Source organism: Meles meles, chromosome 11 (genome assembly GCF_922984935.1).
Source record: "Meles meles chromosome 11, mMelMel3.1 paternal haplotype, whole genome shotgun sequence".
NCBI classification, from domain to species: domain Eukaryota; kingdom Metazoa; phylum Chordata; class Mammalia; order Carnivora; family Mustelidae; genus Meles; species Meles meles.
The window spans coordinates 61,053,854-61,068,059 of record NC_060076.1 but is presented as its reverse complement, the minus strand read 5'-3'; the positions used below and the strand labels follow the sequence as shown (position 1 = coordinate 61,068,059).

The 14,206-nt window shown below is 37.5% G+C and overlaps 1 protein-coding gene across 49 annotated transcripts in view; it reads right to left on the bottom strand.

Moving 5' to 3' along the window:
* PTPRD (protein tyrosine phosphatase receptor type D) overlaps positions 1-14,206 on the bottom strand; it is a 2,308,694-nt gene that overhangs the window by 320,247 nt on the left and 1,974,241 nt on the right. For all 49 annotated transcript variants that reach the window (XM_046022098.1, XM_046022091.1, XM_046022095.1 and 46 more), the window contains one exon: positions 1,749-1,894. In XM_046022098.1, the coding sequence (XP_045878054.1) occupies positions 1,749-1,894 (146 nt within the window). The remainder of the gene's footprint in view (positions 1-1,748; positions 1,895-14,206) is intronic.

Here is a 14,206-nt window from a genome sequence, read left to right as displayed (position 1 = left end):
TGTATTGTGATTGACTATTACAGTAGGCTATGTATGACTATTACATGACAATGTTGCGATTTCCAATTTGAAAATCTTATTTAATACCCGATATTGATTGTGCCTTACTTACTCTAAGCAGACATTATAATTGCCACTGGAGATAGAACAAACAAAATCATTCTCACTTAGAGCTCTTATAGGCTTTATAAACTAGCAAAACAAAAATACATATACACTATTACAGATTTTAAAGATTATCAACCCAAGACCCAACGTATAAAAATAACTAATTTTCCTTGGCTGTGTTTATGTGATTCTCATTCGGAATTATGCAATGAGTAGAGCTCATGCTTGGAAACATTTGCTATTATAATTTAATCTTTGTTATACTGTCACCAGCAAGTATGATGTCAGAATCCTCTTTGATAAAAAAAAAAAATCAAATTCATTTAAACTAAAAGAGATGTATACTGCAGATCACACTTACATCATTTTCTACGTGATAGAGGAAATATTTCTCAGTGATGAAGTTTTCTGTTAATGTTTAATCACTATAAGTATTTGATGTCAAACAAACATAATTTTAAATTTATCATTTGTAAACTGAAGCCTACATTTAAATTTCTACCAGTGTAATTAATTATACCCCTTAAAAAGGGATTTGGACTATATATTGCTCTGTGAAAACTGGTAAAAATGAGTAAAATCAAAAATGTTATGAATTTTGTAATTGCTGTATTTCTTTTAATCAGAAATTGTCTTTATTTTGCCAAACTACAAATTAAGCTATGAAGTATGTCAGAAACTCGGGTAGGAGAAAGTGAGTTTTACACTTTGGGACAGTTTAGAGGTCTTCCTATCCTTTAAGAATAAGCTATTCTCACCAGGTCTTAAATTCAGGCATGTTATTGTGTGCTGCTTCCAATATTTCTCTGCATATCATTATCTATTTTTCTCCTCCAAAATGAGCAAATTTCTGAACCATTAGTCTCCTTAAAAACATTCAAAATAATATCTGAATTATGCTTCATCATCTTCAAGTCACTGAGCTTTCTTGAGTAATTTGTTCAAAGGTTCAAATGTAATTTCATCCTGGTTGGGTATGTTCTCCCAGAGTCATGCTTAGGCCAGCAACTGGAGTTAATTTCCCATTTTAGTTCTTGGTACTTGTAAAACATAGCTGTGAGATTCAGTGGACAACTTCATTTGCTGCCCAGTACTCATTCCCCTTCTTCCCTGTAACAGGCACCTGAATCCGCTATGGCAAAACACTGCTTCCCCACTCCAGGCCACAGGGTTGGATGGAACTAACTTCCTTCCCAGAACAGAGGTAGAGACTGATTAACCTAAATTAGTTGATCTGTACCATCCAGTTGTCCATATACACTAGTCCAGGGATGAGTAAGTAACTCAGTGAGACCTGGGAGCATAGGGAGCTTTCACTCATCTTCTAGCCTCCGTTGTGGGAGGATGTGAGACTTACATACTGAAATCTTAAGGGGAAACAGTCTGAAGATGAGGCTAATAGATGGATCCCAAGAACCCTGAGCCTGGTACCATTTAATACGAAGTTAGTCACCTGAACCCACAAATTCCTTTATAAAAAGCCATTTAGAACTAAGGTTCCCAATACAAGCAACAAAAAGAAAGCCATATCTCATTGATTATCACACTTCATATCACAGTAAAATAAGCAAGTAATATATAAACCAAAGATGCAGCAGATACATTTTTCCCCCAGAGAAACAGAACAATGGACCTAATACCTCAAATCTCTGATTGCTGACTTTCTTTCCTTTTTTATTCCAGACAATTTTAGGTCTTGGGTCTCCTGTAGCTTGGCAAATGAAAGAGGCAACTCCGCCAGAGACCCCTGTCTGGTCAACGGGAGTTCTTGTAAACCTTGGAGGTGCTGAAATAAAAAGAAATAAACATCACAATTAAATGGAAAATTGAAACACAGAGTATTACCCCACTGTCATCACTTTACCTATAGCCCTCAACCCCACTGAGACTAATATATACATATATATATGCACACACCAAGATCACAAAATTAGAAAAGCACCTTTTACTGTTAAGGGTAGTTTCAAGGGGAGGGAGGTAACTTTCTGGTCAAGATATCTGCTAGTGTTTTTATTGCTGAAATCTGTATTAAGGCAGAGATCCAATAACATCCGAAAAGCAACATCACACATTAATTTTTATTACCAATATAAAAAAAATCCAATTTGTCCTCTGTAACAAAATGAGCTCATCAATCAAAGTGAGTAAAATTTTAGCTCTTTGCTTTGATGCCATTATCAGGGCACTGCCAGAAAGCAGCACTGCCACTGCTAAGCCATTAAAATTAGTGACATTTAAGAGAAATTCTAGGAAATTTTAAAAGAGACAAGAAATACAGCCCTGAATTATAAGGTTTGGCAAGAAACAGAAATAGGGAAAACTGGCAAAGTGACTCCTTAACCTAAATATTGTGCTCTGCCTTATTTGAAACTTAAGTTCCTAATTTGCATAGAAGATGAGTCAAGAAGCCTCCAAAGTCATAGGCCGGGGTGGGGGGGGGGGGTGTTGGGGGGGTGGAAGAAGAAAAGGAATTCCTATTAAAAAAAAAAATACGTAGACTTTAAGATTCCTAAAGATGAAAGGCTAGAAGTTAGAGGGGTTTTATTTTTTTTAATTTATTTATTTTTTTTCAGCATAACAGTATTCATTGTTTTTGCACAACACCCAGTGCTCCATGCAATACGTGCCCTCCCTATTACCCACCACCTGTTCCCCCAACCTCCCACCCCCGCCCCTTCAAAACCCTCAGGTTGTTTTTCAGAGTCCATAGTCTCTTATGGTTCGCCTCCCCTTCCAATTTCTCTCAGAAGTTAGAGGGGTTTTAAATGTTCTCTACTTCCTTAAAATATTCCTAACATTTACCCTCTCTCTTCAAAACCTACTTATCATCCAGCTTGCATTTCCAGATCTAGAAAACTATTATATGAGAATTAAATAAAATGAAGATAGGTACTTATGCACAAAGATATCTATTATGCCATTTATTTAGCAAAGACTATATGTACCCTAAATATGAAATAAAACTGGAATTGACAGTAAAATGAACTATGACATGATGATAGAACATCATACAAATATAGCCAATGTTATATTGATAAAGGTTTTTAATATGACATGAGATGTACTCGCAATTCAATGATAAGCCACAAAAGTATCATACACACATTTAAATGAGGGGTATCAGGTAATAAAGAAAAATGCAGCCCCCAAAAGGATGGGACAAAATGTGCAAAAACACCAATGGTAGTTTGGCAGACAGGTATATTCATAATTTTTCCTACTTCCTTACATTTTTCTCGCACCCTTGAGTTTTTGCAGTTATGTTGCAATTAATTTTTTTAAATTCAAAAGCATCTTACTTTTCCATTCCATTTTCTTATCCCTATTACAAATTTCCACTCTTACTGTTTTTCAGTTAAATGCTATTGAAAAATGGTTTTAAACAACAGTAGCTATAATTTATTTTGAAAATAATCCTTAGATTTTAAGAAAGAAGAAGTTCATCACTCTTTGCTCATCACCATATTTTCTCTGCCTTGTTTTCATGCTTCCCACATGATGCCTCTGCTGACTTAAAGGTTTATTCTAACTCTCATCTTGGTTTTCCTAGAGTCACGGAGGCCAGACTCACATCTCAGCTGTACCATAATGTATATATATCATCTTGGGGAAAAAAATATCTCACTTTCCTGTTTCTGTTTTTCTCTTTTTCTTAGATTTAATTAAATAATTTATTTGAGAGAGAGAGAGTAAGCACACATGGAGGGAGAGCACATGGGTGTGTAGGAGCAGAAAGAGAGGGAGAGAAAGAGAATCTCAAGCAGTCTCCATGTTGAGCACAGAGCCTGGCACTGGGCTCAATCTCATGACTCTGAGACCATGACCTGAACTGAAACCAAGAGTAGGATGCTTAACCGATTGAGCCAGCCAGGTATTCCCTAGCTTTCCTATTTCTTAACTGTAAAAATATGAAATGTAAAATTATTTTCAGAGATGCCTTCCAGATTAAATTTTTCTAGCTTAGTGTATTATCTCCACGATGAGAGAAACAAGAGTGGGGAGAGGCATCTTTGTAATGTTATTGCTGGAAAATGAGTCCCCACCTCATCAGCAAATTCTACTTGGTGATAGTAGAACTAGCAGGAACACAAGTCCCTGCTTGTTCAGGAATACTAGGAAAGAAAGCAGGCTCCCCCAGCCCTGCTCGATATCACATCCTGCAACATCTCTGGGTAGCAGTACAAACTAGATGATTACCAGAACTGCTGAAAGTACTTAACATGATTTGAAATGACTAACAGTGAGAAGAATAAAAAACACTGTACACTGATATCACTTTTCTGGAAACAAGCAAACAAAAATGATATAAGAAATGTTTATGTTTTTCATTCTGCTGTTGCAAACAATGCAAATTGATAATAAGCACACACTTGTCAACATCTAATATGGAAATTAAAATCATGCCATTAAAATTCCTAGAGAATTTCCCTGGAAAAGTAAAATGTATTGCATTGCTTGTTAAATGTTACAATACTGTCATTTTTGGAACCTTCCTCTTCAAAGTACATAGCTTAAAAATTGTTGACTCTGAATAAAAATGAATTTTAACAACTGTTTTCTCCTTTAAGTTCTGTTTTGAAATTTCTTGCAAGAATGTATGAATGAGGTTAAAGGGCTATGGTATAAAAAGACTATGTACTAACCAGAAATTAAATAAATCTAGAATAGAAGATGTCATTCTTCTTGCACCAGGTTTGCTTTGTTTGTTTCTTTAAGGGATGGTATCTTATTTCTCATCACAAAGAAAAAAAAATATGAAGGGAACTTGGGAGATTCTGACAATCTACAAACAGGCAATGACTACTAGAACAAGTGCTTCCTAAATCCTGATGAGTGGGGACACTAAGTAGTCAAATTACTATTAAACATAGACATCTGACTTCTAAATATAAAACACAGAAGACAGATTCCCCATATTCTCAATGAATGTGAGTGAGGTGACTACCATTCTCTTGTACAAATGTCTTTCTGATTTGTTTTTCTGATCCTACCTAAAGTCCTGCTAATATTCACCAATATTCAAATCTGCTAGTGTTATGACCACTGGATGCTATTATAAAGATTTTATTTTTAGAGATGAGGTCAAGTAATGAAATTAACCTATTGAATTGTGGAAAATTTATTAAAATAACCAGTTAGAATCTGCTTCAGATATGGGACTGTTTTCTTAAGTCCTACTAAATACCACTTTAGTGACTCAGTATTCTTCAAAAAAAAAAAAAGTACTGAAAAGGGTTCTTAAATATATTATTTGTAAGCAAGAAATGGAATTGATTGTAGTACATTAAAAAAAAAGGTATAGCAAGTGCATGTATACACAGCTTTTTTTTTTTTAATACAAAAGATATTAGCCTTCACAGAAAAGAAAGTCATGATTTTTTATGGGATTTGATGTCAATGTTTCTACATGTGCTCACAAAATCTAAACCAGAAAAGGATAAATGCCATCACTCTATGATACAAAGTTTACTTTCTAGATAATTTAGTAAAATCCCTTCAGTGAGTGAGACTATTGCATAAATAATCATCTTGGCTGGTCAAACTCTAAGACTGATGCTGTCGATGCAAGGCAGCCAGCCAAAGAAAAGAAATGAGAAAGAGAGAAGTCCAAACTTAATAACTCCAACAAACGCTTGAGGCAAGTAAAAATGTTTATTCCCAGAGGGGTATAATAATACATAGCACCACTTCCTCCTCTCTAATATCTCAGCTTACCAAAAGAATGAAATGAATCCTCTGCTTTCTTTTGTCATAGATATTACCCAAATTTAAGTGAGGCTTTGAAGACAGGAAGAGAAGAGAATCCACATAAAAACATAAAACAAAGACTTCTATTAAAAAGCCATGCAATATGACTGCCTCAGGTCTGAGTAATAAAAATCCCCATGTTTACCCCATGAGATACACCAAATATTGCACTTGGTTTAACAAAAACAACAAACACATCAATCAATCAATCAATCAATCAATCAAGAGTTTAAAGATGGAGAGAAACATATAAAACCCAGTACTTAGATAGGCACGAGTCCTTATTATAGCTGACTGCCATCGCTATCCACCTAAAGCTGCCCACCCTGTGCTTTGCAAATGCATTTCTGCTCAAGCTGGTTTTGACAAGTGAGGAGTATGACCTTTCATTAAACTAATGCTGGGTACTGTAGAGGTCAAATTACTGTTAGACCTAGAAAGTCTATTTTCTAAATGGAAAACAGAAAAGCTAAACATGCATATGAGTCAGAACAGAGGCCACGCTCACTTGCTGTTTTCAAAGACTGCATTTTCAGGATACAGACGCTAGCTCTGGGAATCTGGTGGATTATTCTTCCCTACACAGCACAAGAGGAGTCGCAACCACTCATTGATTTTTCTTCTAAGGGGTTAGTTTGTTTCTTTAAATATAACAAATGCACAGTACCTTTGCACCTAATGATTGTAATACTTTGATGCCATATCAGGTTTCAAGTTGCTAAGCTCTCTGAAGACAAGGAGATAAGCCCAATGAACAGTTATTGTTATTGAATTGAGGGGATAGATCCTACCAAGACCAGTAAGCTGCCTTGGGACATCCTTAACAAAGTGCTCTATCAAGGACAAAATTCTCCCCTTTGTACACTATATTAGGGAGAGCTAGACATTAATGGAGGAGAACCCTTGAAATCTACTAGTAACATCAACACAAGAGAAGAATTTATGAGAAATTCTTAAAGGTTAAGAAGACAACTCAGATTTGCAGTAACTTGATTGGCCAACAGAGAATCACTTAAAACCAAATCACAAAAAGGACTGCACACTAAAAAAGTGAAAGGAAGCAATGAGGGTGCCATTTGTCTAATTTAATTCTAATGAATAAGCCGCTCTGCAGACATCAAGGAAATATGACGAATGAGGAACAAAACTAACAGCATGTAACTAATTGGCTTTGTTTCTTTCAGCTGATTAACATTTCCTTAAATAGAGAGTTCTGTTTTTAAAGGGGTATTTGTCATAATAACGTACTTAAAATCTTGAAAGGGGAAGGTTAATGATGCTGTTTAATGATACTAAGGGAGACGATGAGGGAATGTTCCGAAGGAATATGTAGGTATTTCCATCCTTAAGAATCTGCTTCCTCCCAAAAAGGTATCTGTAAAATTTATGAGACTGTCAACAGAAACCATTCCCGTTTTTTTCTTTCTCTCGAAGTATCAGGAAGGGAAGCTCAGGAAATGCAGAGCATAGCAGGAGTCAGGGGCTCTTTTAAGGATAATGGCCAGGTCTGAAGGTATACTAGCTATTGGGGTTTTACAGTCCCTTTCTGCCACAACACACTCATTACCACTGCCCCAAACACAAAGAGTGGCTAGAGTTTAGTGGATGATGAATTCTCTAATGATTCATTTGATCTCTACTGGGCAAGAGTGAAGGGAGGAAAGATTGCCTGAGATACCAGCAAAACCACAGTGGCTCATGAAAAGAAAAGAGGGAGGTCTTAAAATTGACACATGACTGCACGGGAGGCAGAAGTGTGGCACGCACACCAGGCTGGACTGGTTTCTATGGCAGATGTTCTACATAAACTGGGGCTGGTGAGGATATCCATTCTATCACGTGGGATCTGAACAGGGTCATGTCTGATATCCATGGCCAGCATAGACCTTCAATGACAAAGAGACTTCTTCTGAGTCATGAATGATGCTGTCTTTCAATCTCATAGCCTTAAAATTTGACTTCAGAAGCACTATACTTCAAAATGGGATAAAGAAATACCTAATCTTTAGTGAATACCTCACAGTGGATTAAATGCTCTGTGTATCTCATGTGCAATGTGTTCCATAGTCCTGCAAGATAATAGCATTACTCCTATTTTATAGAATTATAGAAAAATTTACAGTATTGTAAAGTTTTGGAAAGATAGAAGGAAAGAGAGAGAAAAGGGAAAAAGAAAGGAAGGAAGGCTCTCTGAGGTTATGAGTGAGTCATGGACTTTTGATCTAATTGTGAAGCCCTAATATTCCTATTGTGTCAAAATAGAAAATAGGAAGTTACAATGACACTGCATAGACAACATGTATAACTCAATTTATGGTATATTTTCAAACTGTTTTGGTTAACTATTAAATATATACTGACCGTTTTCTTGAGGGTTTGGCAAGCACTTTTTGCTGTATTACAGCAATTACTTTTCCCTTGTTAAGTGAAAAAACTCAGTCAGAGGCCATATTGAAATTATTCTTCTAATTTCCAGGAGCCAATTGGAATCAGGGATAAATGAACTATGATGCCTGGTCAACAGACAAAATCAATGACACAAAATTCATAAATAGATCATGTAAGTTCGAGGGTTAGTATGCTAGAACACTTCTATGTTATTCAGAGAATGCATTAAATTTGTTCATGGTAGATAAAGACAAATACCCCACAGATGTTCTTGATATCAATTGCCCCTTTTCCTTTCCAAAGCATTTCAATGACATATTGTAGGTATGTCTACACCATTAATTGTATTGAGCCTTAACTCTCAATTCTTTGAAAATGACTCTAAAGCAGTCCTCCATTGGGTAGACAGATGTCTGTGCCTCTGTATAACTATCACTCTTCAAGTTGACAAAGGATTGATATATACACTGAAAGTGAGGAGAAAGAAAAGGATGGGGAGGGAAAAGGGGAAGGAGGATAAGAAGAAGAAATTTGACTTTATGGAATGACATCTCCCATTTGAACTTTTCCTCAATGTCAAATCTTCATTTCTCACTGCTTGAAAGATTGCCTAGCAGCATTCCAAAATCATTATTGTGGAAACACACCATGCCATCTGCCTTCCCAATCCTCCTCCTCTTACTGTTTCCACTTCTATTTGTGGCACTTCCATCCCTCCAAGCACCCAACCTTGCAGCCCCAACCTCTTCTTTGTCTTCTTCTCCTCCACCTGCTACCATGCAATTATTAAGTCCTATAGATTCTGCTTCTACTATGTCTCACTTCTCTTTTTCTCATATCCAATAACAACACCTATGATTCTCCTGTGATAATGGATTTTAGAATCCCTTGGGAGCCTTAAACAACAACAACAACAACGACAAAAACTGTAGATGCAGAGACTCACGTCAGACCAATTCAAATAGAAAATCAGTGGGTAGGGATGGGTAATTGATTTCCAGAGGACTCCAGGGTCCAGCCAAGTTTGAGGATCACTTAACAATACCGTAGTATTTGAACTCTCCCATATGGTCACCCTCACTTCAGGAATATATTGCTACAATCAATATTACACATTATCGATGACCCTTCTTTTCCCTTCCCATTTTCTTCTTTGAGGTTTTTAAAAATGCATCTATGATTAAAGCTCTTTTCCACTCAAAAGAAACATAAAAATAAGTTGAGTTTTAATAGTTTGCAACAGTCAAAGAAGCCCAGAAATTTTGTTTGGCCCTTACGACCTTTCAAAGCTGCTGCTAACCTATTTTTGCCAAATATGTTTTTACCTTTGCTCATCAAGAACCTAAAGTCCTCTGCCTCAGTGTCCTAGTATACGCTATTCCCTGCACAAAATGATTTTTCCCCCATTTTTGGAATTTATAGAAGCTTTCCATTTTCGACGCTATTAAATACCTTGAAGCCTTCTTTGACCCTCCCATGTAGATGAAATCTACTCTTTTTTTTCTCATTCACCAAATATTTTTCTTAATTAATTTATTTTTTTCAGCTTAACAGTATTCATTGTTTTTGCACAACACCCAGTGCTCCATGCAATACGTGCCCTCCCTATTACCCACCACCTGGTTCCCCCAACCTCCCACCCCCGCCCCTTCAAAACCCTCCGGTTGTTTTTCAGAGTCCATAGTCTCTTATGGTTTGCCTCCCCTTCCAATTTTTTTTTTTAATAAACATATAATGTATTTTTTTTAAAGATTTTATTTATTTAAAGACAGAAATTACAAGTAGGCAGAGAGGCAGGCAGAGAGAGAGAGGAGGAAGCAGGCTCCCTGCCGAGCAGAGAGCCCGATGCGGGGCTCGATCCCAGGACCCTGAGATCATGACCTGAGCCGAAGGCAGAGGCTTTAACCCACTGAGCCACCCAGGCGCCCCAAACATATAATGTATTTTTATCCCCAGGGGTACAGGTCTGTGAATCGCCAGGTTTACACACTTCACAGCACTCACGATAGCACATACCTTCCCCAATGTCCATAACCCCTCCCCCTCTCCCAACCCCAACTCCCCCCAGCAACCCCCAGTTTGTTTTGTGAGATTAAGAGTCATTTATGGTTTGTCTCCCTCCCAATCCCATCTTGTTTCATTAATTCTTCTCTTATCCCCCGAACCCCCCATGTTGCATCTCCACGTCCTCATATCAGGGAGATCATATGATAGTTGTCTTTCTCCGATTGACTTATTTCACTAAGCATGATACCCTCTAGTTCCATCCACGTCATTGCAAATGGCAAGATTTCATTTCTTTTGATGGCTGCATAGTATTCCATTGTGTATGTATACCACCTCTTCCTTATCCATTCATCTGTTGATGGACATCTAGGTTCTTTCCATAGTCTGGCTATTGTAGACATTGCTGCTATAAACATTCGGGTACATGTGCCCCTTCGGATCACTGCGTTTGTATCTTTAGGGTAAATACCCAGTAGTGCAATTGCTGGGTCATAGGGTAGTTCTATTTTCAACATTTTGAGGAACCTCCATGCTGTTTTCCAGAGTGGTTGCACCAGCTTGCATTCCCACCAACAGTGTAGGAGGGTTCCCCTTTCTCCGCATCCTCGCCAGCATCTGTCATTTCCTGACTTGTTAATTTTAGCCATTCTGACTGGTGTGAGGTGATATCTCATTGTGGTTTTGATTTGTATTTCCCTGATGCCAAGTGATGTGGAGCACTTTTTCATGTGTCTGTTGGCCAGCTGGATGTCTTCTTAGCAGAAATGTCTGTTCATGTCCTCTGCCCATTTCTTGATTAGATTGTTTGTTCTTTGGGTGTTGAGTTTGCTAAGTTCCTTATAGATTTTGGATACTAGCCCTTTATCTGATACATCATTTGCAAATATCTTCTCCCATTCTGTCAGTTGTCTTTTGGTTTTGTTAACTGTTTCCTTTGCTGTGCAAAAGCTTTTGATCTTGATGAAATCCCAATAGTTCATTTTTGCCCTTGCTTCCCTTGCCTTTGCAGATGTTACTAGGAAGATGTTGCTGCAGCTGAGGTCGAAGAGGTTGCTGCCCATGTTCTCCTCAAGGATTTGGATGGATTCCTTTCTCACATTGAGGTCCTTCACCCATTTTGAGTCTATTTTCGTGTGTGGTGTAAGGAAATGGTTCAATTTCATTTTTCTGCATGTGGCTGTCCAATTTTCCGAGCACCATTTATTGAAGAGGCTGTCTTTTTTCCATTGGACATTCTTTCCTGCTTTGTCAAAGATGAGTTGACCATAGAGTTGAGGGTCGATTTCTGGGCTCTCTATTCTGTTCCACTGATCTATGTGTCTGTTTTTGTGCCAGTACCATGCTGTCTTGATGATGACAGCTTTGTAATAGAGCTTTAAATCTGGAATTGTGATGCCACCAACTTTGGCTTTCTTTTTCAATATTCCTTTGGTTATTCGAGGTCTTTTCCGGTTCCATATAAATTTTAGGATTATTTGTTCCATTTCTTTGAAAAAAATGGATGGTATTTTGATAGGGATTGCATTAAATGTGTAGATTGCTTTAGGAGCATAGACATTTTCACAATATTTATTCTTTCAATCCAGGAGCATGGAACATTTTTCCATTTTTTGGTGTCTTCCTCAATTTCTTTCATGAGTACTTTATAATTTTCTGTGTATAGATTCTTAGCCTCTTTGGTTAGGTTTATTCCTAGGTATCTTATAGTTTTGGGTGCAATTGTAAATGGGATTGACTCCTTAATTTCTCTTTCTTCTGTCTTGTTGTTGGTGTACAGAAATGCAACTGATTTCTGTGCATTGATTTTATATCCTGACACTTTACTGAATTCCTGTACAAGTTCTAGCAGTTTTGGAGTGGAGTCTTTTGGGTTTTCCACATATAGTATCATATCATCTGCAAAGAGTGATAGTTTGACTTCTTCTTTGCCGATTTGGATGCCTTTAATTTCTTTTTGTTGTCTGATGGCTGAGGCTAGGACTTCTAGTACTATGTTGAATAGCAGTGGTGATAATGGACATCCCTGCTGTGTTCCTGACCTTAACGGAAAAGCTTTCAGTTCTTCTCCGTTGAGAATGATATTTGCGGTGGGTTTTTCATAGATGGCTTTGATAATATTGAGGTATGTGCCCTCTATCCCTACACTTTGAAGAGTTTTGATCAGGAAGGGATGCTATACTTTGTCAAATGCTTTTTCAGCATCTATTGAGAGTATCATATGGTTCTTGTTCTTTCTGAAATCTACTCTTTTTTAAAATCTCTTACTGTATCTCTTATATCTTTTTGCATCTTCTATGAGTTAAAACAGTCCAAATTTTATTATAGCTTTTTTATGCTCATGTATTTCTCTCCCTTCACATTAACTGAACCTTGAGAAAAGCATCTGTGACCTGGTCATCTCTGAAGTACCATAACTGCTAACCATCCCCAACACATAGTATGTGTTCATTGCATACAGAGACTTGATAAAAGGCTCTCCAAGGTTCTACACCCCCTAATCCTTGGCTATACACTTTTGAGTATTTCATATGGATAATAATATTGTAAACATGATTACTACGCCTCTACTTGAATTGTTTGTTTATAACATCAATTAGCTGCAGAATGCAAACTTTCCGTGATACACATTCCGACGTGACATGGTGGGAGGCTGACAGAACCAATCAGGTCCTATATTGGCAAAATGTAGAATAACCAAATCACACAGTCATGTGTCTGCCTTAGGACTGAATTCAGATGAAGTATAACAATGCAATGAATCTCAAGCTCTTATGAAATCACTCCATCTCATTGTGATCACATTGTTATCCTCCTCTCTGCCTCTCTTTGTGCATTTCATTTTTAAGTAAAATGACCTTAAATATTATGCATAATAGTATACTCACTATACATAAATTAGAAAATATAAATAAATTAAAAGAAATTTTAAAACATCCTAATGGTTATCACCTTGATGAATAGGTTTTAAAATTACTTTATGACCATTTAATATTTAATAATTTTTACATAAGAGAGATTATACTATACTATTACTTTATAGCCTGCATTTTTTTTTTCAGTGTAACAGTATTCATTTTTTTGCACAACACCCAGTGCTCCATGCAAAACGTGCCCTCCCCATTACCCACCATCTGATCTCCCAACCTCCCACCCCTGACCCTTCAAAACCCTCAGGTTGTTTTCAGAGTACATAGTCTCTTATGGTTCGCCTCCCCTCCCCAATGTCCATAGCCCGCTCCCCCTCTCCCAATCCCACCTCCCCCCAGCAACCCCCAGTTTGTTTTGTGAGATTAAGAGTCATTTATGGTTTGTCTCCCTCCCAATCCCATCTTGTTTCATTTACTCTTCTCCTATCCCCCTACCCACCCATGTTGCTTCTCCATGTCCTCATATCAGGGAGATCATATGATAGTTGTCTTTCTCCGATTGACTTATTTCACTAAGCATGATACGCTCTAGTTCCATCCACGTCGTCGCAAATGGCATGATTTCATTTCTTTTGATGGCTGCATAGTATTCCATTGTGTATATATACCACCTCTTCTTTATCCATTCATCTGTTGATGGACATCTAGGTTCTTTCCATAGTCTGGCTATTGTAGACATTGCTGCTATAAACATTCGGGTACACGTGCCCCTTCGGATCACTATGTTTGTATATTTAGGGTAAATACCCAGTAGTGCAATTGCTGGGTCATAGGGTAGTTCTATTTTCAACATTTTGAGGAACCTCCATGCTGTTTTCCAGAGTGGTTGCACCAGCTTGCATTCCCACCAACAGTGGAGGTGGGTTCCCCTTTCTCCACATCCTCGCCAGCATCTGTCATTTCCTGACTTGTTAATTTTAGCCATTCTGACTGGTGTGAGGTGATATCTCATTGTGGTTTTGATTTGTATTTCCCTGATGCTGAGTGACGTGGAGCACTTTTTCATGTGTCTGTTGGCCATCTGGATG